This window comes from Acanthochromis polyacanthus, chromosome 4 (genome assembly GCF_021347895.1).
Source record: "Acanthochromis polyacanthus isolate Apoly-LR-REF ecotype Palm Island chromosome 4, KAUST_Apoly_ChrSc, whole genome shotgun sequence".
Lineage (NCBI taxonomy): Eukaryota > Metazoa > Chordata > Actinopteri > Pomacentridae > Acanthochromis > Acanthochromis polyacanthus.
Window position 1 is genome coordinate 44,786,880 of NC_067116.1, and position 26,793 is coordinate 44,813,672.

Consider the following 26,793-nt stretch of genomic DNA (forward strand, 5'->3'; position numbering starts at 1 on the left):
ACGGCAGCAGCTGATGCTGTCAGCATCTTTAGTAAGAGTCCAACCCGAGGCGGCTAAAATTAAACGATGCCTTCTGGTCGTAGAAGAACACACGCTGCTGAAGTCATTAGAACGCCGGTTTGGAAGGACATATGGATGGAATTTAAATACTAAACGGCGACACATTAAAATGTAAAGAAACTGTCTTCTTTCTGTGGACCAAAAGAAGCCTCTGACCCATTTCTAAACATCAGCTTCTGGCTCCATCCCCAACATTCCACCCAAAATAAACAGGAAAACTAATCAATAGTTTCAGTTGGAGTTCAGCTGCTGACCTACATGTCTGTTCTGGTTCCTGTCTGCGACTGGAAGCAAACCTCACACCTCAGGGTTACAGCATGTTAAGGTTTGGAAAGGCTTGTGAAGGAAAACAAACTGCTAGGACCGCAAGACGCCACAGAAAACCAGCATATAGAAAAATACAACCATTTTCAACCAGACGACTTGAACTTGGAAACGATTATTTAGGATCAGAGATGTCAAACAAGCGGACGACTCTGTAAAGTTCACTTCAGATTTTATTTATATAGCCCCAATTACAGGTCAAACTGTCTGAAGATAACCTAGCCGCGCTAGACCCATGTTCTGAAGACGCAAGGGTCTAGGACCGCTCAACAGGGAGGGAGGCGGGCTAAAAGGATGTCTATCAAATCCCTCTGCAGCAATTGGGTAGGTATACAACCAATCAGCGCAACGAATAGGCTGACGTAGTTCCGAGAGCGCCGGCGGATTGTGGCTAAGTCCCATTAGCTTCCCAACCAGCGGAGCCAACTGGTATATTAAGGATTTGTCATATCCCATCGGCATAAGTCCAAATACGTCTTTCTTCTCAATGAAACACTTCAGTGCCGTCCTTTGTTTATCTTTCAAGTTGAATTTTAGCTTCAAATCTTTAAGGGCTGTGGCCAAAGCCGAGTCCAAAGATAACTGTTTATTGTGCGCCGGTTGTTTCTGTCAGAATCGTCACGCCTCTGTCGTCACTTAATTACGCCCGCCTGCACTGAAAATAACTTTCCACAGTGAAGATTTTGTTATAGGAGTGTAAAACTTTTAGAACTTTTCTCACATGGTGTGAAAGCATTTTTTGCTTTGGGGGATGACATTCAGATTCGGCCTCGTGGTGCCGATTTAAAAGGTCAAATGAATTAATTGATGCTTCATGTGCAGGCAAGACTTAAAAGTACACTCCCTGTCGAAAGTTTTGAGACACTTTCTCATTCAAATAAATTAGAACCCGTCTCAAAACTTTTGACAGGGGGTGTATATCTGTTTCAGGTCATTAAATCTTCCTTTTCAGTGTTTCTCTCATAGACTGTATATATAGTGGACGTAGCATCTGGCTCCAGAATTGAAGCCAACCCGGAAGTGTCAAAAACTTGCAATATCACGCCGTCCGCTAGGGTTGGCTCCAAAAAGCTTTTTCTCCATAGACCCCAATTCATTTTTGGAGAAAATAAAATTTGATAGACTGATGTTCTACAGCTCAGGATTTTTTTCCCGTTAGTTTTCATGGTCAAAATGAGAGATCAGGTGGCCGATCTTAAAATAAATCAATACTGAATTTTAAATAAATCGTTAAAGTTGGCGGAGCCAGGGGGCGTGGCTATACTTGATAGACAGCAACAGAAGCCTCTGCGGTAAAATGTGGGCGGGATAAGAGAGCCCTCAGCCAATCCTGCCCCTAGTTGCTCTCCGGTCTAGTCTGTTTGATGACGCTTTTTACGTCACTGGCTCCAAAAAATCCAAAACGGCGACCAGGAAGTAGCAAAATCCGGGCTTCATTTTCTCGGCGTTGAAACCAACGGGTGACATCATGGTTAGTTCACGCCTGGTTTCTCTCCTGTTCTTTGCTCATTTTCCTGAACACACGTGAAACCTGCGTGTCAACAAACTTCTAAATAATGTAAAAACAAAAAAACAAGAGAAAAAGCTGTCATGTGTTCTGTCTTACTTCTGCTCGACCACGTCTGATGTGCCTTGAATTATTCCAACATTAAATATGGATGTTTATCTGGAGAGTTGTTTAAAATAAAACATCCTGCAGCCCTAATGTCTCCTCTTTACTTATTTATTTGCAGAGATAAGAACCACGGATGTGTCTGAAGGGCAGGACGACGAACGCTCAGAGAAAACACAAATTACTCATCAGTGCTGCACTTTTTGTAAAACTGCAGTCATCTCTCATGCTTTTTTCTTCAAAAAGTCCAAGTGTTTCAGTTTGTCAGTAACTGATTTGCTGCATTCCTCTCTGAACATTTTATCTCCAGCCAGTCATTCTGCAGATATTTATGGAAAATCTGCTCTTCTGCAACATGTACCGATAACGCAGCATCAGCTCAGTGAACCAGCACTCATAAAACTATACTTTTTTTACTTTTGCAAGTCAAACATAGAAGCTGCTTATTTTTCGTGACTAATAAACAAGAGAAATTTGTCGGATTTGCTCTGATTTAAGGGTTGTTTTTCCTTCATTTTAGAGGCAGAGTTTGTTGAACTCAACAACTTTTCTCTGCTTTATTCAAAACAGAAAACCGACACCGTTCTCGCTGTCCTTTACAATCTACAAGAATATTCTGATAGAAGATTCTTTGCTCTGACTTAGGGTTGGGACGATACACGATATTATTGTCTATCGCGATAAAAGTGTCCCACGATAATCGTATTGTGGCATTTTTATATTATCGTGATATCGTGATACATGCAGATATAAGTCAAATATCATGATACAACTCAGAAATTTTGCAATTCAAAGTCAGTGATTTTGTCCCAAATAATTATAAAACATTCATTTTTCTTGGGGTATGCTTTCATGGCAACATATGTTAGGACAATTTATTTGAGGCACAAGTGTAAATAATATTAAGTATTAAGTATCAACAATTTAAATTTTTTTAAGTTTGAATACAGTCTTGTGACAAGACTCCACACTGAATTTCAATCACCTGTGATGACATGAATGTGGCAAATTATTTCATAAATTTTGTATCGCGATAACCCTACTTATCGTGATAATTTTTATTCCATGTATCGTGATATGAAATTTTTGTATCGTCCCAACCCTACTCTGACTTAAAGTTCCTGGAGTTTTTCCTAAAAAAGAGCTTTCTTCTATAAGGAGAAAGTACATACTTATATCTGTCTATATCCATATCTATCCATCTATGCATAAAGAAGACACAGTTTTCTTACTGTAGACTCCACATCTGAACAACAACATTAGCAAAGAACAGGAGAGAAACGCTGAAAAAGAAACCTCACTTCTATAAAAACATTACTGCTGGCAGAAAGGACGATGCTGACCAAAAACAGAAAGTCTGCTTCGTGACCATCAGCTCCACAAGAGGTAACACAACCATTTAAACCAGCAATGAGTTTAAAACCACATCTGAAGCCAGAAACAACTCCACCTTTAGTGTTACAGCATGTGAGAAATGTTCCAGAATCCCCTCGAAAAGCTTCACAGTTAGCAAAGATTTGGCTGCTTGACAGCCAGCATGTAACCTCCTGAAGTTTCTATCCCAGAGCTGTAAGAGCTGAAACAGAGCTGTCACATTGGAATATTCTGCAGCTACAGCGGCCTTCAGCCAAACAACAGAGATCTATATCAGTCGGCATTTTACGAAATAATCGTTCAAGTAGGAACAAAACAGCAGAGAAGAGCTCGACAAGAGACGAACTAATGAGCAAGAGAACGAAGCAGCACGTTCCAGTGGATAAATTAAACCGTGATACATTTACTGATCTGATTTACTTGGAACCTCGTCCTGGAATACAGCAGTTTTCTCCAATTTAATCAGTTTAAAGCAGGGGTCTCAAACTGATCTTAGTTCAGGTTCCACATTCAGCCCAGTCTGATCTCCAGTGACCAGTAAAACCACAGCATAACGCCCGAAAAACAACCACAACTCCTAATGGTTCCTCTGTTTTAGTGCAGAAAAGTTCATTCTGAAAATTTTCATGTTTAAGGAATTATCTTTTTTTTTTCATCTTATTATCATGAAAAAACTTAAGTTTCTTCAGAAAAGTAAGTTCAGTTTGAGCGATATTCAGCCTCAGTTTTTTATTTACACATTAAAACGTCCAGATCAGAGGATCTGTAAAGAAAAAAACATTTAGTCTTCTGGAACTGAACAACCGAGTGTTTTACTTTATGATCAGAATGACAAAAGTCAAACTAAATGTTACAAAAACGAGATGCAAAATGACAAGAACACGAAATAAAATGACAAAAAAATTAGATAAACAAAAAAGACAAAAAAATTTGACAAAAAAATTTACAAACTGGCAAAAAATGAACAAACGGCAAAAACGAGACAAAAAAATTACACAAACGAGGAAAAAAATGACAAAAGCGAGAAACAAAACGAAAAAATAGACAAACTCAAGCGAGACAAATAAATCCACAAAACAAAAACACGCGACAAACAACGCAAAAACAAGACAAAATGTTACAAAAATGAGACACAAAATGACCAAAGAACAATCTAGTATTTTACTTTGCCAATGTCTAGAAATTATTTTAAGTTTAGCGTTCTGCAAATTTACAGTTACTGTCTTCTCTGGAATTTTTACATTTTACAAAGTCGGGCCGGATTGGACCCTCTGGCGGCCCAGTTTTGGCCCGCGGGCCACATGTTTGACACCCCTGGTTTAAAGGATTTGATTCCAAACTGATAAACATGCTGCTAACGGGGTTGAAAAATGATGACAGACAGAATTTCAGTGGATTCAAAAAAGCTCCTCTATGCAGTCAAGCTGGTAAAACACGTCGTCTGATTAAAGTCTAGCACAAAAACGTCACTAATAAATGGATTTTTGTGAGTTTGCAGGAGAATTTTTGGAACTTTTTGGAACTATTTGTCCCTTTCCTTCACAGCTGCCGCATGAAATAGAAGCGCAAAGACTTTCTTGGCTGTAAATCCTGGATAAGACTGTTGAACCGAGGCATTAATGTGGGTTTTTAAAGACCTCTGGGTGCTAATATTTACACAAAAATCCCCCCGGTCCTCGTAGAATTATTCAGTCTCTCCAGGTGAAGACATTCCAGTCATTACGACACGGAAACAGTCTCATGTGCTAAAATCTGGGGAATTAAAGGCTTGAATGAACCGAGCGTTAAAGGAAAAGCAGGATCTTTGTGGTGCAGAATGATCAGCTCTCTCCTGTTCGTCAGGTTTGTTGGTTTGACTTCGGTCCAGGAACAAGACATGAATCAGAAAACTTTCACGGCTCGCTGACCGCATTATCGCTGCATCACACGTTAATTAATTATCTGTCAAATTAAAGGTTTGAGGATTCAGAGAAACTTGTCAAACACGATCCACGTCCTGCGGTTTGACTGGTGTTAAGCCAAAAAACTAAACTAGTCTGTGTGATTTATTATCTGTGGCCTGGAATATAATAGATCCAGTTGTTGTTATGACAAGAAAACACTTTAAAGGACAAATTTAACTCATTTAATGCAGTTTTCCACTTTCTGAAAGGCGACTACAACCCCTACATTGTGACTGAAATGTTATGAAGTCGAGCTGCAACTAATTGTTTTCACTGCTGATTAATCTGCGGATTATTTTCTGCATTAATGGATCAGCTGGTTGGTCTGAAAAATGTCTGAAAATGGAGAAAAATGTGGATCAGTTCTGACCAAAACGCAGAGAAATTCAGTTTCCTGCCGCAGAGGAGCAAAGAAATGTAAAAATATCCAAAGTTAGGACGCCGCAATCGATGAATTTAGACTTTTTCCTTTTAGAAAATGACTTAAAACAGGGGTGTGAAACTGTAAATTTATAATAATTTCTAGACCATGACAAGCTGTTTTAATCATAAAGAAAAATACTAGATTGTTCTTTTGTCATTTTGTGTCTCATTTTTGGAATATTCTGTCTTGTTTTTTTTTGTCTTGCTTCTGTCATTTGTCCAAAATTTTTGGTTATTTTGTTTCTCGTTTTTGTCATTTTGTTTCCTTTTTGTCTCACTTGTGTTTTTTGTCTTGTCATTTTTTGTTTAGCTTTGTTATTTTGTGTAGTGTTTTTGCCGTTTTGCGGGTTTTTTGTCTCGTTCGTGTCTTTTTTTGTTGCTTTGTTTCTCGCTTTTGTCCTTTTCTGTCTTATTTTGTAATATTTTGCTTATTCATGTTGTTTTTTTGTCTCGCTTTTGTCATTTATCTTATCTTTTGTCGTTTTTTCTTCTTTGTCATTTTTTGTCTTATTTTTGTAATATTTTGTCTTATTCATGTTGTTTTTCGTCTTTTATTGTCTCTCTTCTGTCATTTATCTTATCGTTTGTCGTTTTGTTTTTGCTTTTGCCATTTTTTTTCTCAATTTCGGAATATTTTGTCTTGTTTTTGTTGTTTTCTAATCTGATTTTTGGCTCGCTTCTTATCACACATGGACAGAATTTGAAATATTAAAAACAAAAATCTACTTTTTCTCCCCAAATACCCTTCAGGATTTCTTCTCTTCGACTATTTTCTCAAGTCAAGACGAGTCGCTGTTATTTTTAAAGCAGCAGCTGTTGGGCTGAAGTTCTTTCCTGAAGGACAATGAGATTACGAGTTAGCCTATCAAGTTTAAAGATTCAGGTTAAAACCCTCCTGTGATATTTATGGTGTGAATTTACCCGAGTAACCCAAATATGAAGGACTAAAACCCTAAAAAGGCACAGAAAATACATCTTTAGCCGACTGTAATAAATTTTAGGGCTGAGACTCAACAGTATTATGAAATATCAGGACAGAAATTAACTAATTTAGAAGTAAATTATGAATCTATAGTAATATACATGAAACTAAAATGTTAGCTGCACCTTGATCAGTCTGTGTGTGTTAAACAACTAACAAATTTTGCTGTAATTTTTTTTTTTTTTTTTAAAGTACGGAGGTCCAGGAAACCATCAACTTATTCTGCTTGCATCTGCATTAAAAACCTAATTTTAAGCAGTTTTCAACAATCAAATTTGGCATTTTCCTAGTCCAAAAGCAACATTATTCAGCTAAAATGTCATAAAAATCAACCTGTTTAGTGTAAGGACCGTTTTAAACAAAAATAGACAGACTGCATGGATTTTGCTAAATGTAGACATTAACTAAAAATTAAATCATCATTTGTGAATAAATCAGCAGGTAAAATTAAACTACCTGTCATAAAATGTTTCCCACACAAAACTAAATGTTCCTCTGCGCTCTGCTTTTTGTCATCTTTATTATGAGACATGCATTTTACTGCATCACGACCGTAATGTTTAAAACTGTCGAGAAAACCGTTAAATTTCCTGCATTTTTAGAGAGGGACTGGATGACCCTGAGATGCCATATCATTGTGTAATTCGTTGTTTTCTGCTACAACAGCCCAAATAATACCCAAAATTTTATTTTTTGCCACTTGTGTCACACAAGTATTTATAATATTTCTATATATAATTACTTAGAGGGACCAGAACTCATGAGGCTGCTTCTGTCTGTAGCTGCAGGTGAATTTTAAATATAAAAATATTATAAAATGAGCAGGTTTGAGTCCAAACACCTTCACTGATGCTACACCACAGTTAGCTCCGTTAATCCTGAACACAACCTCAACCATTAAAGCTGCAGTCATCCCAGTTAACTTCCCCCAAAAGCCCCTTAGCCGTCCCGGTAACACAGACCCTCACCGTGCCGTTTTATCTAAACTACCGATAAAGAGTCAGACCTCCCACGGCGGCTCTCCGGTGGCCGGTGACCGCGCCAGGGTTCACCGAATGTCAGGCAGCAGGTCGAGCAGCACCGGCCTGCGGCTCAGCTAGCTAACGTTAAGCTAACCGGAGCAGCGCCGCAGCGCCGGGCAGGCGAACCCCGCCGTGTCTCCGCCGATGGGCCCCGGTAACCGACATCCGCGAGTCCACGCACATGCTGACACCGACACACGCCGCTTGAATTACCTGTATTGCGGACCGGCACCATGTGTGAAGCCGAAATAGTTGCTAGCAGCCATCTTGGCATCTCCGGCACAGACTGACAAAGAGTAGCGGGATCGAGATGATTCACCGCCCTGTACTACCGGGACTCTATTCTTCTGCTGCTGCAGGTTGGACTCAGCAGCGGCGTGTTGCTGCCCCCACAGGTCGTTAGTGAAATTATTCTGACGCAGGTAAATCCATAAATAGCTTACCCTTCTGTTGTCTTCATTACGGGCACCAAAATGTGCCTATTGTTTCCTTGTCTGAAAAAAAATTAAAAATTCAGCTAAAAAAAATCCTCAATTTTTTGAAAATTTGCAAAACCTTCAGGAAGAAAATTCCAGTAATTCCTCAAAAACATCCCTTTAAAGTTTTATTTTTTTAAAAAATCCCCCAAATTTGGCAAAAAAATTCTTGTAAATTTTTTCAAAAAATGAATAAAAATCTTCCAAAAAAGCCTAAATATATCTAAAGTGATTCCATATATATCAGTAAAACTTCTAATATTTTCTTAAAGGACATTCACAAAAAATCAACCAAAATCCAGCAAAATTCACTAGAGATTTGCATAAAATAAACTTGAAAAAATGAGTTAATTTGGCTATATTTTTTTGTAATGTTTTACAATGTATGGTTACCAGCTCATTAAGCAGGTTTATGTTGTTCTTTTTACTCATTTAATGCTGAGAAAGTAAAAACTGCCTTCTCTAGTGACATTTTTAGCAAAACAAACAAGAATTTTTAAACATCTTGTTTCACTGATTATTATGAACTTAATTTATTGAGTTGAGTAAGCTCTCAACTTTCATTCATTTATTCAACTTAAGTTTTTGGAACTGAAGCTTCTAAATTCTAAAGTGGTCTGAAATTAAACCAAATAGATATTTTAAATTAAACTGACAATAAACCAGTAAATCAAGTATATTTCATCTACGTGAACTATAAAAGATGAGTTAATTTGACTAACATAATGTTTTACAGTGTATGGTTACCAGCTTGTTAAGCAGGTTTATGCTATTGTTCTTTTGAACCATTTAATGCTGTGAAAAGATTTTTTTAAATGGTCTTTTCTGATGACATTTTTAGCAAAACAAAGTCTTGTTTCACTGATTCTTATGAACTTAAGTTATTGACTTGAGTGAACTTTCAGCTTTCATTCATTCATTCAACTTAAGTAATTAAAACTTTAGAAGCCTTTAAATTCTAAAATTGTCTAATTGTGCAAATTAGACATTTTAAATTAACTAGAAATTAAAAAAGATTCCTATATTTTAATGATGTGACCGTTAACAGCTGTGATGCGGGTGTTTTACAGTGTAGTTCTGGTTCCATCAAAGAGTAAAGAGCGCTGCGGTGAATCATCTTGTTCTGCTGAATGGCTGTCTCTGAGTCACTGCTGCACTCAAGATTAGATTTAATGGTGAAAACCAAAGTATAAACCTCGGAGTCATGAGGATAAATATTCTAAACAGAGCTTGGTATTGTCAGTTATTAAACTGCTGGAGAATTAAATCTGCTCTTCAATGTTGGTGATAAGATTATAAAAGATGACCTTGACTGTTAAAGGCATCCCCTCAGCAGCAGCACAGAATCAAACAACATGGTGATAAAATATTAATTATGGGTAATTAGTGATAATAATTGTAGGATTCCACACAAGCAGTAAATCGCATAAAAGGCCTTTTACAGGAAAGTTCAGATGTAATCTTTGCAGCAGACCGATGTGATTGGCTGTCTGGAGGTGAAGTAAGGAGCTGAATAATTAATGTGGTGTGGAGAGGACACTGTAAAACATCATTCAAAGAGTTTAGTCACATCTACTCAGCTTTTCCACTTAAATACATTTAATTTCTAACTAAATTAACCTTTAGATTAGATAGGGAAGTTTTTTAACATTTTTTGGTGGAAAGCAGAAATGTTAAAAATGTTTCTTTAAGAACATTCAGGAAAAAAATCAACCAAAATCCAGCAAAATTCGCAAATTTTTTAAAATTTGGGGATTTTTTTTGCTGAATTTTTTTATTTTTTTTCAGACAAGAAAGACAAGAAAACAATATGTTTTGGTGCCTGTAAATGAGGACAGCAGGAGAGTTAAACTCAGAAAATCTGTAACTGTTGTGTTTGAGTGAGTCGTTGGTTAAACTTTGCATCTTGAGTTTATCGAACTTATTTTCTCAAGTTAGGTAGATTAAACTCAGCTACTTTTACACTTTAACAACTCAAAGGGGTGATTTTGAACAAATTAATGAGCATTTTTAGGGCATCTAAAAGCTCAATAAATTATTTACCTTGTTGGTATGAAAGAGGCTGAGGGGAGACAGGAGGGGGAGGAGGGGGAGAAGTCATGGATGGAGAGAGATGCTGTTGCCTGGTAACAGCAGCCTCATAGACCCCCATTGAAAACAACAGTGGGATTATGTGATGGAGTGAGGGGACACCGAGGGATGGCGGAATAAGCTGCTTCCACCGAGGGATTCTGGACAACAGAGATCCAAAGGAGCCGTCGAATCAAGAGGAAAAGATACTCGGAAGGATTTCAGATCAGCAGATGAATTCCCGTTGAAGGATTTCTGTGTCGGTGGCCGTCGGGGCTGAGAGGAGGGTCATCGGCTTGGTCTTCACGGCCAATCTTCACCCCGACAAAGGTGGCCAGAGGCTGGGGAGAGGAGGGGGAGTGGGAACAGAGGTGCTCCCTGTCCTCAGACACCTGCTGCTGCCGGAGAGGACACTGTACCACTGTGTCCCTGCATGGGAATTAATGCAGGACGGAGATTTAGAAAAGGGAGCAAAAAGCATGTTTTTCTGTTGATGTGGAGGATCAGGACTTTCTCCCTGCAAATCTGTGCATCTACAGAGAGATTCTGAGGGGATCTCGCACCGCTCATGTGAGTAAAAACCTCTGATTTTGGATGATTGCATTGATATTCTGCTCACTGCACCTCACACTGACACTAAAATGTGCATTAAAATGTGAATTATGTTGCATTTACGGTGACCTAGAAATGCAGTGGAGCCATTTTGCTCACGTTTGCACTGCAGAAAACCCATACAGTGACACAAATTGTGGTCTCACATGCATTTAATTGAATGCAAAAGCCAGTTTATCCATACAGACGTCTGTAGAAATCCTAAATTGATTATTAAAGTCGTGATTTTTTTACCCACAAAAAACCTCAATAATCCACTGATAGCAGTTTATTCTTTCAGATGTCATTCTCGTATCTCCTCTTGTGCAACACACAACCTGCAGATGAATTATTTCTTCTTTTATCGACTTGTCAGCCACAAGTGCTGCAGCCAAAACCACAAAAACCTCTCAATTATCTCACAGGAGCTCGTGTTGAATTATTCCTCATCATCGTTGCTACGCATTGATCCATCATCACACCCTGTCGGTCGGTTTCTCCTCTTAGTTTCTGGGTAAGACCTCCATCATAGACCTAAAAATCATCCTTCAGTCAGCAGAATCTAATCTGATATCACTGATTTCATGCATGACTGGAAGAAAACAGGACTTTGGAGCTGATTAAATATCCAGAACGCAGCTGGAGCAGTCAAACTAACCTGCTCTGCTCTTATTCAAGTCTCACTGTTGAGCTGTGATCATACATGTGGATCTCAAAGGGTTTGTTAGTTCAACCTCAGGAGCACAAATTGAGGTTTTCTCTCAGTGACATGAAGCCTGAGTGGAGATCAAACGGCAGCAGAACCGAGGAGGATTAAGGAGGAATATTAGTGATATTTGACTTAGAGTTGGGCCGAGCTCCGGTCACATGCTGCTCACATGTGTTCAGGAGAAACCACGTGACTGCCTCAGCTTTACCCTAAAATGTTCTGAAAGAGAGTCACTTATTTGGTTCAACTCGCCTTTGTAGCTTCTGTCAGAGCGGTGTTTCTGCAGTGCAGCCGACCGTCTCTGCTGGAATCACATGAAGAATATGTGATCTGCTGCTTAATTACTGTCTGTGTTGGACCCTCCAGGCCCCGGCTCTGCTCTCAGAGGGATGGGCACCACAGAGGCGACTCTACGGATGGAGAACATGGAAGTAAAAGACGAGTGGCAGGATGAAGACTTCCCCAGGTGACTCCTTCATTATCATCTGGTTTAAAACGGTTGATGGGAAGAAGAGGAAACTAAAGGTTCCGCCACAAAAAAAGAAAAATGCATGCAACAGTTTGCATCAGGATTTTTTGGATGATTTCCGACAACTTCTAAGGAAATTAAGTAATTAATTTTTCCTCTGCAAATAATAAACAAAAACCAAAAATGGAATCATGAGCACAAGAGTTTAGGTTTTTCAGGACTTTAAGGATTCTGAAGTTGAGACGGAGCAAATGAAGCAAACTAAATTAATTTACTGCAACTTAAATTCTATAACACAGAAAAAATGAAATTTTGTAGTGTTTTTTCAAAAATATTTTTACATTTTTTATTTATTTATTTTTTTATCATCACAAAAACTAATTTAAAAATGTCAAATTTAAAAAAAAAAAGATATTTAAAAACATATATTATTCTGATTTATAACACAGAAAAAGAAATTTTGTCATGTTTTTTCATTTTTATTTTTTTTTACATTTTTTAAAATTTATTTTACTAGAGTACAAATTATTGTGAATTATGACACAGAAAAATTCCTGGCAAAAATGGTTTCTGTGGACATTTTTCCATCTTATAATCACACGATAAAGTAATTAAAAAACAATTTTTTTTTCTAAATGATTTCAAAACAATCAGAATTAGAAGTTAATAAGATGTCAATTTTTTTAAAATCTTTTTTCTTTTCTTTTTTCTTTTTAAACAGATCCTTAATAGAAATTTTGTAGTGTTTTTTTTATTATTTGTTTTATTGATTTGATTTTTTTACTAGTGTAGAAATTAAATTATTCTGTATTATAATGCAGGACATTTCCTGATAAAAATGGTTTCTGTGAACACTTTTCCATTTTGTTATCACCTGATGAAGCCATTAAAAAGCAGAAATGATTTCAAAGGTGATTTTTATAAACAATGGGAACCGGATGTACAGAGGTTGAGACTTTAATGTGTAGAAAAGAAGAAGAAGAAGAAGAAGAAGAAGAAGAAGAAGAAGTGCTGACAGGTAGCAGCAGGAGGATGAGGATGAGTTCAGTCCTCCTCTTCCTCCTCCTCCTCCTCCTCCTCCTCCTCCTCCTCTGTCGGATGAAGGCAGGCATCCATCCAGGCATCCATCCAGGCATCCATCCAGGCATCCAGGCAGCAGGTGCAGCCTCCGTCATGTGACGCCACATCCTCAGCGATCAACAACAAGCCGTCATCCAGGAAAATGGAGGCAGGTTTTGGCTAAAGGAGGAAGCTGAGAGTCATTCTGATTTCAGGGACTGAAGACGCTGAAAAACCAGCTCATTTCTGTCGCCTCAGACTGAAGCAGCCTCCAGAAGGTAAGAATCAGCGTTTCCCAGTGTAGCTGAAGGACAATGCAGCCGTGAACAGGAACTAAAAGATGCTTTTGTTGTCAGAGGAACCTCCCTCAGTGCGTTCGCATGTTAATAGAACGGCTTTAATTCCTGACAAAGCAGCAGTGATGGCTGCAGCCTCCTCTGGGAATACAGTCAGCAGAGCCTGTTATTCTGCTCTGCAGTCACATTTCTGCTTGTTTTGAACCTTTTATCTGCACAACGCCTCCTGGTCGGTGCTGCTGCAGATCTGACCTGATCTGAAAACCTAAAAACACAGAAACCTGCAGAGAAACCGGAGCTGGACGTCCTGCCTGCAGTAAAGGAGCTGCAGCGAAGGAAGCAGATGCAGCAGTTTGTTTGTTGCTTTGTTTGTTTCCTCCTCCTCTTCGCTCCTGAAGTCTTCATCTCTCCCCAGAGACGACGTTAAAACCTCCTTCATCCTCCAGAGTCCAGAGCTCAGTCAGATCAGCCTCAAAACCTTCAACCTGGATGAAACCGTCCTCCTCACAGCGCTGCATTTAGTGTCAGACTGCGGTTATGCTCTCATATAAACACATAAAATAATTAAAATATAATCAGATCTTCAACCAGACTCCATTCTGAAATTACAAAATAGAAATCTGTCCACAGAAACAAGCAGGAACAGGATGTTTTCTGTGTTTTTGGTGACATCACAGCCACAAAAAAAAACGGGAAATTTGTATTGAGAACAGAAACTGAAATGCAAAGTTGAAATATAACTTACTAAAAACGCTCAAACAATGTTTCTTTATGTTGCTGTGTGTATTGTATCTGCCACTGCTGGGGTAAAATATGAAAATGAGTCAAATCTGCTGGTTTTACCCATGACAGAGCCTCATCCTTTACTGACAAGCCTTTAAAATATTATGAACTCAACCAGAACATAAAGGCTTAGAGTAACAAGAACGGAATGAAAAGTGAGTAAATACTTGTCAGGAACCAAACATTGCAATGCATCATATTATAATTATCATGCAGATATACAATACAGAATACATTCTATCAGGAATGTACTATATATCAATAAAAAGTTGACATAAATATATGTGTAATAAAGTTTGAGTTGCTAATATTAAGAATTTCATGAATAAGTGAACTCTGAGATGCTGTCATTGCATCATTTCTCACTTTTATTGTAATGAAAATACAAGAACACTGTGATTATATTTATAAACTATAGATTTGGGGCTTTTATATGATGTATAAGATGTTGTGGTTGTCATGAGTGAAATGGCTTCAGTAGCTATGGCAATGTTTGGTAAAAAAGAACTGCAAAATTAGTGGAAAACATCACATTTCCAGGTAAAGTAAAACTAGTCTACAAGACTGTAGGGATGAATTATTTTACTGTTACCACTCATAGTCTCATTTAGGACATCATAAAGGTGAAAAAATAAGTGGCATTGTGGGACGGGCCATCCGGGCTCCCAGACTGTATATTTATAGTGAAAAATGTGAAGTTTTAAAATGTTTTAATGCTATATCTACAGCATAAAGACTAATAATGTTAAATAAATCCATACAATAGCTTTAAATCCTACATTTTAGTGAACAATCACAGTTCTAGTTTGTAATATTTACATTTATTTCCGGCAGACCGCTGCCAGAGGACGGAGACATGGATCCTTCCTGTGGCCTCACAGACGACAGAACCTGTAAGTTATCATTATTGTTATTAAATTATTCTATATTATAATAACCCTCGTGTCGTCCTGCGGGTCAAATTGACGCGTTTTAAAGTTTGAAAATGTGGGGGAAAAAACATATTATCACAGTGAAACTTCTGATGTCCACATTTTCTACATTATTGGGAAATCTTTGAATATTTTTTGGTGGAAAAAAAGAAATGTTAAAAATGTTTCTGTTGCTGGATTTTTGGTTGATTTTTATGTGAATGTTCTTCAAGAAAATATTAGAAGTTTTACTGATATATATGGAATCACTTTATATATGTTTAGGATTTTTTTTTTGAAGATTTTACTCATTTTTGAAAATATTTACAAGAATTGTTTTTTTGCCAAATTTGGGGGATTTTTTAAAATAAAATTTTTAAGGGAAATTTTTAAAGAATTATTGGAATTTTGTTCCTGAAGGTTTTGCAAATTTTCAGAAATTTAGGAATTTTTTTCCAGAATTTTGGATTTTTTTCAGACAAAGAAATAAAATAAAATACAAATACAATAAAATACACATAAATAAAAATACAATAAATAAAATACAAATACAAATTATTTTTGGTGCCTTTAAATGAGGACAACAGGAGGGTTAGTTCTCTGTAACCTGAAGCTCTCCTCCTCTTCTTCTTCTCCAGCTCCTCCTGCCTCCCTGAACATCAGTCCGTCTGGAGGCGTCTCCTCGTCCCACCGGAAGCGCCGGACGCTGGTGGCCCCGGAGATGAACCTGTCTCTGGACCAGAGCGAAGGTTCTCTGCTGTCTGACGACTTCCTGGACACTCCGGACGACCTGGACATCAACGTGGACGACATGGACACTCCGGACGAGACCGACTCGCTGGAGTTCATCACCAACGGCAACGACCTGGAGTGGGAAGGTCAGAGGTCGACACGTCCAAACTCTGCCTGCTGGTCTTAGTTAGAGCTTAATCCTAAAATAATTCACATTTTATTCTCAACTGTCTGCATAAATGTTCATTTTTCACATTCAAAAACTGTAAAAAAAAAAAAAAAAGTGGTGAAAATAATGACAAATATCTGTAAGGTATATTTTAGCAGATTTGAGCTGAGAAAATAGAGTAATTTCGTAGTCACACACTGTGGGAGAACAAATTCCAGTTTAGAATAAAATATTATTAATAATCTGTGAAAAATGCAGATTTTTGATGTCAGCTGTTCACAGTTTTGGCCTCTTTTTTGCCTGTTTTGTTTCTTTGTGAAAATCTTTTTTTTCCTTTGTGATTTGACTAGAAACAGAAAAAAACAAGTTTTGCCGTAACATACATCATTTTTCTTTGAGATAATGGAAAATATCTGCAATAATTATAACATAAAGTACAGATGTTTGAACTTGACATTATTGAGTTATTGTGTGAGTTGAGACTGTATTTCTGAAGTTTTACTAGTTATTGAAGCTCTAACACAAATATTCAACCCAAAATGCCTTTTGCAGAAGTAAGGATTGATAAAATAATAATAATAATTATAATAATAATAATAATAATAATAAATGACATAATTGGAGTTTACAGACAGTATGCACTATAAAAATATTCTATTTTGCATTTTTTTGTGCTACTGAAATACACAAAAATATTAGTAAAATTACAAAAAATTAAATCCTAATGTAAAATAGCATAAAAGAACATTTTTAAACATAAAAATACTTAAACTATGTGTGTACCTTTACTGAAATTTAACCAAAATGTAAATATAAAAATATTATCTCTGTATTATAGGTAATTTTATCAGTTTTAAATTTGCAAATATCATTAAAGATTAAAAATAGAAAAAATACACAATATTTACATGCATATATGTATTTTAATTATAAATAATTAGTGTATTTTAATGGCAGTATTTACAGTATTTTTGGTGCTCATCCTTTATTTTTTCCCCACAGTGTGTTTCACTTTTCTTTCAGCGTCATAAATGCCCACATTGGGACTGAAACCTTCCTCTGTGTTTCCAGACGACACTCCAGTGGCGTCGGCCAAAGCCAACCCTGCAGACGGTTCAGGTGAAGCCGGAGAGGACGGAAACGGAAACAACGGACGTCTGTGGAGGAGCGTGATCATCGGGGAGCAGGAGCATCGCATCGACATGCAGGTCATCAGACCCTACCAGAGGGTCATCACACACGGAGGTCAGACCAGAGGAAAAATCTGAGAGAATTCAGACAATCCTGGAGATAAAAGCTGCTGGAGGTGTTCAGTGGAGGCAGTTTGTAAACGAGCAAAAGCAGCGATTCAAAGCGATGAACAGCTTTAACCCTCCTGTTGTCCTCATTTACAGGAACCAAAAAATATTGTTTCCTTGTGTGGACAAATTTAAAAATTCAGCAAAACATTTCTGAAAATTTACAATTTGCATTTCAGGAAGAAAATTTGAATAATTCCTGAAAAGTTTCCCTTAAAAATTTTATTTAAAGAAAATTCGTTTAAATATTTTTCAAAAAATGAGAAAAAATCTTCCAAGAAAATCCTAAAAAATATCCAAAGTGATTCCATATATATCAGGAAAACTTTTGATATTTTGTTTGAGAAAATTCACATAAAATTTTTTGTGAATGTTCTCAAGAAACATTTTTTAACATTTATTTTTCCACCAAAAAAATCTTAAAAATGTGGACATCAGAAGTTTCACCGTGAAAATCTGTTTTTTCCCCACATTTTCAAACTTTAAATTTGTAAAACCTTCAGGAAGAAAATTCCAGTAGTTCCTTAAAAAATCCTTTGAAAATATTACTCAAAAAAATAAATTTGACAAAACAAATTCTTGTAAATATTTTCAAAATATGAGTAAAAATCTTCCAAAACAATCCTAAAAATATCTAAAAATATCCAGTGAATTTCGCTGGATTTTGGTTGATTTTTTTGTGAATGTTCTTAAACAAAAATTCTTTTTAACTTTTCCTTTTTCCACCAAAAAATGTTAAAAATGTGGACATCAGAAGTTTCACTTTAAAAAAAGTACATATATATATATATATATATATATATATATATATATATATATATATTTCCCCCCACATTTTCAAACTTTAAATTTGCAAAACCTTCAGTAAGAAAATTCCAATAATTCCTTGAAAGTTTCCCACAAGAAAAATTTGGATAGAAAATTCTTGTAAATATTTTCCAAAAATGAGTAAAAATCTTCCAAAAAAAATCCTAAAATTACAGATATATCAGTAAAACTTCTGATATTTAATTTGACTTTATTTTTTGTCAATGTTCTTAAGAAACTTTTTTTAACATTTCTTTTTTCCACCAAAAAAAAATTCCAAAATTTTCCAAAAAATGTTAAAAAAATATGGACATCTGAAGTTTCACTGTGAAAATATATTTTTCCACATTTTCAGACTTTTAAACGGCTCAGTTTTGACCCACAGGACGACACGAGAGTTAAACTCCAGCAGAATAAAGGTGAATTCTGTTCATGAATCTTCTCTAACTGGACGTTTGTGTCTCCAGGTTACTATGGAGAAGGACTGAACGCCATCATCGTGTTTTCTGCCTGCTACCTTCCTGACAGCAGCTGTCAGGATTATCACTACATCATGGAGAACCTCTTCCTGTACGTAAATCTGCTTTTTACAGCCTCACACCGATGCTCAGTTTGGTTTTAAGGAATCGTCCCTCGTCCGTCCTGCAGCTACGTGGTGAGCAGTCTGGAGATGCTGGTGGCTGAAGATTACCTGATCATCTACATGAACGGAGCCACTCCCAGGAACAAGATGCCTGGAATCAGCTGGCTGAAGAAGTGCTACCAGATGATCGACAGAAGGTAAAGCTCGAACAGTCAGGTTCTGTCTTTCTTTAGTAAAAACTGACGTTGAACCTGTAAGCAGTGGTCTGACTCCACAGCTGACTGGATTTCATTTGTGTTGGTTTCAGACTGAGGAAGAACCTGAAGTCTCTGGTCATCGCTCATCCTACGTGGTTCATCCGCACCGTGCTGGCCATATCCAGGCCTTTTATCAGGTAAAACCAGCAAATATTTACATTTTGGAATCTAACTAACCACATTCAGAGGAAAATCTGCGTAGTAGCAGTCAGATGCTAACAGAAAATGTCCACAGACGGGGATTTATTTTTGTTTATTTACATTTTCAAGTTTTATTATTGATACATTTGTTGTCATGGTTTTCCTTCTGTTTGTCTGTAATGTTCCAAAGTAATATATTGCAAATAGACATTAATATATCATTATAGATACACCATTAGATATACTTTGCTATTATTATTATTGTTACCTCCCGGCAAAACTGCATTTGCTGGAAGGTATTGTTTTCAGCTGCATGGTCTTGGTTGCTTGCTTGTTTGTCTGTAACAATTTGGTTTCCGCGCGATAACTCTATAAAATATTGATTTAGCCTCACCATATTTGGTACACAGGTGTACCATAATAAGACACAGGTCAAGTTTGCATTTGGTGACAGTGACCTCATTTTCAAGGTCACAGGGGTCATCTTTGTCGCCGGGCGGTCCAAGTTTGGTAAAACTTGTAGTTATTATTGTATTTTTAATATAATTATAATACAGCAAATGTCAGATATCTTTTAGCATGAACTGTCACTGAAACATTACAAAATACTTTTTTCATTTTTTTTTTTTTGTGTGACCAGTGAAAATAAAGAAACTGTCCAGTTAGTCAGGGCCGGCCGCTGGCATAAACACTCTATGCCATTCTTTATAGCCACATTCACTAGAGGGGGCCACACCACAATAAGTGAGTGATTCGCATTTTGTCCCTGTCTTGGATACATTTTTAAAAAAATAAATATTTGCTGTTAATCATGTGCATGTGTGTTTTAACCCAATTACAAGCTGTGCACATGATTTGGTAGTTGCCCTGTGCATGTTTTGGGGCCACAAAAAAAATCTTGCTTAGGGCCACCAAAGTCCTAGGGCCGGCCCTGCTGTTAGTAGTTTAATTTTAGGACTAATCCTACTGTTTCTTTAACCTTCCAGATGTGCTTCTTTGAGTGCAGAATTAATTGATAAAAACCAGAAAGTCTTTCTTTTTTCCATTGCTGTTGGCACTCAGAGTTTTGTGTTGAGTCGTTTGTGGTCTCCTTTTTCCTTCAATCCACAAACGTTTGTGTGTTTTCTACCAGAGGAACCTGCTGGAACTGAGTGTGTTGTTGTTCTCCTCTGCAGTGTGAAGTTCATGAATAAGATCCAGTACGTCCACAGCCTGGATGAATTGGCTGAACTGGTTCCCATGGAGCACGTACACGTCCCTGAGAGTGTGGTGCAGTAAGTACCGATGGCCACCAGGTGGAGCCAGCAGTTCTTTTATCATCAGTAAAATGATGCTTGGTGTAAATCTGAGGCTGTATAATATTTATATTCATTCTGTGGTGTAAATCTGAGGCTGTATAATATTTATATTCATTCTATGGTGTAAATGTGAGGCTTTAATCTGCTCTGAATTAAAGATGTGGAGGATTTACTGAGTATCTGACTGTTGTTGTTTTACAGGTTTGATGAGGAGAGGATTAAAGCCCGCAGGGAAAGGTAAAAATACACTTTAATAGTATTTTTTTTATATTATCTATCCATCTATCCATCCATCCATCATCCATCCATCCATCTATAGATATCTAGACAGATATACTGTATCTATCTATCTATCTATCTATCTATCTATCTATCTATCTATCTATCTATCTATCTATCTATCTATCTATCTATCTATCTATTTATATCTATATATATAGATAGATAGATATATAGATATATAGATATTTCCTATAATAACCTGTATCGTGTTTTGTATTTGCCATAAAGCAACGTTTTACTAATAAATAAATGCAGGTTTAAAGTTCCCAGGAGCTCTGGGTGTAGACACTTAATCTGAAATAATTGGACACGCAACAGTAAAGGTAAAGAGTGTGTGTGTGTGTGTGTGTGTGTGTGTGTGTGTGTGTGTGTGTGTGTGTGTGTGTGTGTGTGTGTGTGTGTGTGTGTGTGTGTGTGTGTGTGTTCAGGATGGAGCAGGAGCAGCAGTCGGTCCCACAGGAACCAATTAAAAAGTCTGAGAGGTAAAACTTGTGACTGGACTTTCCTACAACCTTTTCTTAACACTACATGTCTGACATTTATCATGATTTTATAAAAGTTCTCAGGAGAAACTTTTCTTGCTCATTTTCAGGCCCAAATCAATGATGGTAGATCAAGAATCATGAGATGGGTGGAGCTCTGAAGGTAATAAAAACTCAGTTTTGTTTCTTCTTTTAGCCACCAGGGGGCTCTGTGGTTCATCCTTCAGACAGAACGCTGGAGATCATCAGCATCCAGTATTGTCACTAATATTTTACCCTCCTGTCGTCCTGTGGGTCAAACTGACCCTTTTTAAAGTTTGAAAATGTGGAATAAAAATAAATATTTTCACAGTGAAACTTCTGATGTCCGTATTTTCAACATTTTTTGGTTTTAAAAAAGGAATGTTAACTTTCATAGAGAAAATATTAAAAGTTTTACTGATATATCTGTAATCACTTCACATATTTTTAGGATTTTTTTGGACATTTTTACTCACTTTTTGAAAATATTTACAAGAATTTTCTTGCCAAATTTGGGGGATTTTTAAAATAAAACTTTTAAGGGAAACTTTTAAGGAATTATTGGAATTTTCTTCAACCAAAATCCAGTGAATTGGGCATTTTTAAAGTTTAAAACTGATCAGTTTGACCTGCAGGACGACACGAGGGTTAAAAGAGAAGCAGAAAAATTACTTTTTCTGATCAAATAATTCATCTTCCAGAAACACACATTGATTAAACAAAACTAGAGCTCATTTCATCCCTTAAAAAATCTGATTTTGCACCAAGTCTGCAGACGTTTTAAGTTTGACAGCAGAGCAGCGTTTTATCATCCAAACCCATGATTTCTTTCTCTTCCTGCAGGATGAAGCAGAAAGCATGAAAACTCTAATTTAAATCACTGAGAAGCCAAAAGTCCAGTGAGTTTTACACATTTGTTGTTTTTATCCAGCTGAAGGTTTGTCTGTTTCTGATCAGAACGCTGATGAGGGCTTCATATCCAACTGTAAAATGTACAAAGGGGTTAGTGCTGTGAGAAGAACTGTGTTTTTTTTTACTTCAAACCTGTTGCTGAGTTCATTCAGTCCTAAACCTGCTGTGTGACGGAGCCTTTTCCAGTGTAGCTCACATTAAAATGCTGGATTTTATGAGCAGCTTCTTCAGTTTTTGTCATTTAAAAATTGAAGTGAATTGATCAGATTGATTTGTCATTAGTTGTTTTCATTTGGAGATGCCACCTATTCACCTGTGATGTTATAAAAAGGCTCTCCAGGGCTTCAGATGCCTTCATGTTTATTTTTTTTACCTCATACCTGCTGTACATTAAGGCCTTCTCAAACATCTGGATGCTTTGTTCTCTCAGTTTCCTTCCATGTGTGCTGTGCTTTGTGTTAAAACGTGCCTCGATAATGTAAAAAAAAAGCAGAAACATGATCAATATTTACCTTCTGAAACACCCAGAAGAGAAAATCTATATGTTGCAAGACAGGGGTGTCAAACTGGTCGTAGTTCAGCCCAGTTTCATCTCAAATGACCAGAAAAATCACAAGATAATGACCTGGAAATAACCACAACTCCTAATGGTTCTCTTTGTTTTAGTGCAAAAAAAATACGTTCTGAAAATGTTCTCATTTAAGGAATTATCTTTTTACGAGACGTCATGAACAAACTGAAATTTCTGAAACCTGAAACAAAAAGACAATTACATGAAACAAACGACAAAAGACAGACAAAAACCAACAAAAACAGGACAAAATATGACAAAAATGATGCAAAAAATGACAAAATGAAAAACAAAATGAGACAAACGACAAAAGACAGACAAAAAAACAACAAAAACAGGACAAAATATGACAAAAATGATGCAAAAAATGACAAAATGAAAAACAAAATGAGACAAACGACAAAAGACAGACAAAAACCAACAAAAACAGGACAAAATATGACAAAGATGATGCGAAACATGACAAAATGAGACAAACGACATGAAACAAAACAAGAAAGAGACAAAATATGTGATACAAGAAAGACAAAAAAACAACAAAAACAGACAAAATGTTACAAAAATGATGCAAAAAATGACAAAATGAGAAACAAAATGAGACAAACGACAAAGGACAGACAAAAAACAACAAAAACAGGACAAAATACGACAAAAATAATGCAAAACATGACAAAATGAGAAACAAAATGAGACAAATGACACGAAACAAAACAAGAAAGAGACAAAATATGTGATACAAGAAAGACAAAAAACAACAAATAAAGACAAAATGTTACAAAAATGAGACACAAAAGAAGAATGAGCAACCTAGTATTTTACTTTCTGATCAAAATAACTTGTCATGGTCTAAAAATGATTTTAAATTTATAGTTTTACTAATTTATAATCCGCAGTTAATGTCTTCTCTGTAATTTTTACTTATTGAGGGCCGGATTGGACCCTCTGGAGGACCACTTTTGGACCACGGGCCTCATGTTGGACACCCCTGATGTAAAATATCTGTAAATGAGCAACTGTTGTTTATTCTGTGGCCAACTCTAATGCATCTGCTTGAATTGAAATCGTATTTTGTCTACATATTACAGCTCATGTATGAGATAAATGTAATTCTAACCAACTATAGGCAAAAACATGCGATCATTTTGTATAAAATCTGCATCAAAGTGTCAATAATGAGGATAAATACACAAATATCATAGGTATGTTTGCTTATTGCGCTTTTAAATTGCACATTTCTGCTATTCTTATAGAATTTTTTATATGGGAGCAGCTCATACTGAGAAAATGTGACAATATTAAGAATCACAGCTGAGATTTCAGATAAATAAATGTGGATTCAGACCGTGATTTTGCTCATTTTAGCAAATCTTTGCCTTTGTTTAAAATGTGAAACTTTGTCAGCACATTCTCATGTTTAAGAGAAGTTTCTCAGACGCGTTAATTCAGTAATTTTATGGCGTTAAATTGATTTTTTTTTCACGTCTTCCATCTGTTTACTGTAGCAGGAGGCCAGAGGAGGAAGATTTTTTTTATTTTTGTAAAACAAAATGATACTGTTGATGTTGTTTTTGCGCTGTTGGGTTGAGTTATAACCAGTGTTGGAGGACAAATGCAGCTTTATTTATAATATATATATGCATGTAATGCAGTAATCTAACATATTAACACATTAACCCTCCTGTTGTCCTCATTTACAGGCAACAAAAATATTGTTTCATTATCTGCAAAAAAAATCAGCAAAAAAATTCCCTAAATTTCTAAAAATTTGCAAAACCTTCAGGAAGAAAATTCCAATAATTCCTTAAAAGTTTCCCTTAAAAGTTTGATTTTAAAAAAATACTCAAATTTGGCAAGAAAATTCTTGTAAATATTTTCAAAAAATGAGTAAAAATCTTCCAAAAAATCCTAACAATATCTAAAGTGATTACATATGTATATCAGTAAAACTTGTAATATTTTCTTTAAGAATATTCATAAAAATCAACCAAAATCCAGTGAATTTCACTGGATTTTGGTTGATTTTTATGTGAATGTTCTTAAGAAACATATTTTACATTTCTTTTATTCACCAAAAAATGTTCAAAGATTTCATGAAAATGTAGAAAATGTGGACATCAGAAGATTCACTGTGAAAATATTTTTTTCCACATTTTCAAACTTTTAAACGGGTTAATTTTGACTCTCAGAACGACACGAGGGTTCACGACATGATGAGAAATAAAACTAAAAATTTAATGTTTTTATCTTTTCTATTTTCTGTTCAAACAGACTCAAATTTTAATGAGCAGCAACAACAACAAAAACAGTTTAAAATGTAAAAATGCACAATTTTTCAAAAAGAACCTGAAAAAAATATTTGATTTATCAAAAGTTCACAAATACCTTTACATATATTAATATTTTATGGTGTAAAAATTTCAGCCCCAAACTAGAAAAATATAGTAACAAATTACTTTCTACAGGAAGTAAATAAGTAATGCATTACATTAAAAAATTTAATAAACACGTGTGTAATATTTTATTGTGTAACCTCAACACTGGTTGTAACTGAACCTCTGAATAGTTTCTGACGTTTTAGTTTCATGTTCAGGAGCTGATTTTATGTTATTAAAGTGACTTGAATCATTAATTTCAGCAGCTGTTAGTAGCATTTAAACATGTTTATACCACAAATATCTCATGAAATGCCTGTTTCTGAAGTGCCATCTGTTCTGTTGCCTTTCTGGAGCAAGAATGTGTGAGTAAAGGCTAAAAATGTCTTTTTGTTCTGTCCTGTAAGGCCTTTTTTGACACTAATAAACCAAATCTGACTAGAAACAGCTCATTTTTCTCATCGTTAACGGAGCAGAGTGCTTCATTCTGTGAGGAAAAGCTTCTCTGTTTGCTGAACTGAGTGCCTGCTGCTCAACCAAATGTTCAAATGGATCCACAGAAAGTGAAGGAATGTCTGTTTTCATGTCATTATTAACGTTTGCATTGAAACGGCTGACATGAATCAAAATGTTCCACATGTTCAACTATAAAAGCACAAAATCTGTTATTATAAATCACTTGCTGCCATTTGTCTGCTGTAAAATGTTTGCTCTGATCTAAACAGTTAAACCGATAATCATCCATGATTGTCTCTGCCTGTAAATACGACTGAATAAATGGTTCCTCCCAAAACACCCTGTTTTTTATTAAACCATTTGTGTGTTTGTTCAGTACAGATCACTCCACTGTCCACACTTTGACCAGGTTAAACTAGTCCGGTGGCGTCCAAACTGGACAGGACACCCTTCAACACCTCCTGATGTGGTTACATAATAGCATTTATTTTGAGACACTGGATGGTCGAACCTCCTCGGGCCTCTGAAAGCGTTCAGATGAAACGCTCTGAGCAGAGGACACAATAGCTGCAGCAATGTTTAAATGAGCTAAAAATTTAATTATTTTGCAGATTTTTTTTTTTGCTCTTACAGTTTTTGAATGCTATAATATTACACTTTTTTGGCACCCTCACTGCCAGATTTTATTTTAATTTATTTTTATTTTATTTTTATTTTTTTACAGATTTTCTTTTTTAAATTGTATCCTAAATAATATATTTACAGATGAATATGTTCACAGCTCCAGGGTTCAGGCTGTACTTTGTTTTTTAGTGTTGTGTGTCTGTCCAGCATTGCTTTCTGACGCTGCCTTTATTCCTCTGTGGGCCGTTAAAGAGCTTCATTAAGAGCCTAAAGAACGTCCTGGAATGTCACCGTGAACAGAGGATTGCTGCATGACTGACCCTTCACACCCTTTTAAACTGAACGACCTCCTGACCGCCGACCCCTCACGTACACAAACACAAAGAGGAGAGGCTGAGAACAGGCAGCAGCGTTTTAGGAAGGAGAGGAAGATGATTTAAGGCAAGACGATTAGGATATGGAACTCTAAAATAGTGCAGCGTTCTCCCAGAATATTCACTCTGACATCGGAGCATTCGGCCTGATTCATGTGTGAACCCAAAGCATGTGTCCCAGTTTAATCTAGGCTCACACTCCTGACACACTTTAAGGTTGTGATTGTGATCCAAGGACAGTAAATAAAGTCATAAAATAGCTGCTGCTTAAGATTTAAAGGTGTGCAGAGTTAATTTAGGTGTTCACAAT

General features: G+C 36.3%; 2 protein-coding genes across 8 annotated transcripts in view; one reads left to right on the forward strand and one right to left on the reverse strand.

Moving 5' to 3' along the window:
- zfr2 (zinc finger RNA binding protein 2) overlaps positions 1-8,094 on the reverse strand; it is a 45,246-nt gene extending 37,152 nt beyond the window's left edge. For all 5 annotated transcript variants that reach the window (XM_022208970.2, XM_022208969.2, XM_022208968.2 and 2 more), the window contains exon 1: positions 7,954-8,094. In XM_022208970.2, coding sequence (XP_022064662.2) covers positions 7,954-8,006 — 53 coding nt within the window. In that variant the 5' untranslated portion in view covers positions 8,007-8,094. The remainder of the gene's footprint in view (positions 1-7,953) is intronic.
- Positions 8,095-10,308: 2,214 nt separating this feature from the next.
- Positions 10,309-25,824, forward strand: atcaya (ATCAY kinesin light chain interacting caytaxin a). Of its 3 annotated transcripts, XM_051947244.1 has the most exons (13): positions 10,309-10,856; positions 11,953-12,052; positions 15,028-15,086; positions 15,743-15,982; positions 17,077-17,250; positions 18,578-18,680; positions 18,759-18,890; positions 19,001-19,087; positions 20,267-20,365; positions 20,591-20,626; positions 21,100-21,153; positions 21,264-21,316; positions 22,018-25,824. In XM_051947244.1, the coding sequence occupies exons 2-12, from the start codon at positions 11,976-11,978 to the stop codon at positions 21,295-21,297; spliced, it is 1,095 nt and encodes a 364-aa protein (XP_051803204.1). In that variant the 5' UTR covers positions 10,309-10,856; positions 11,953-11,975; the 3' UTR covers positions 21,298-21,316; positions 22,018-25,824. The 3 variants fall into 3 exon arrangements, with proteins under 3 accessions (XP_051803204.1, XP_051803206.1, XP_051803205.1); XM_051947246.1 differs by lacking the exon at positions 11,953-12,052; XM_051947245.1 differs by lacking the exons at positions 10,309-10,856; positions 11,953-12,052 and adding an exon at positions 13,156-13,392.
- The last annotated feature ends 969 nt before the right edge of the window (positions 25,825-26,793 follow it).

Bases quoted from the DNA above. Each gene is read 5' to 3' on its own strand.
- atcaya (XM_051947244.1), top strand. From the start codon at position 11,976: ATGGGCACCACAGAGGCGACTCTACGGATGGAGAACATGGAAGTAAAA. The intron at 19,088-20,266 runs GTAAAACCAGCA...TCTCCTCTGCAG, and splicing joins ATATCCAGGCCTTTTATCAG to TGTGAAGTTCATGAATAAGA. The intron at 20,627-21,099 runs GTAAAAATACAC...GTGTGTGTTCAG, and splicing joins ATTAAAGCCCGCAGGGAAAG to GATGGAGCAGGAGCAGCAGT.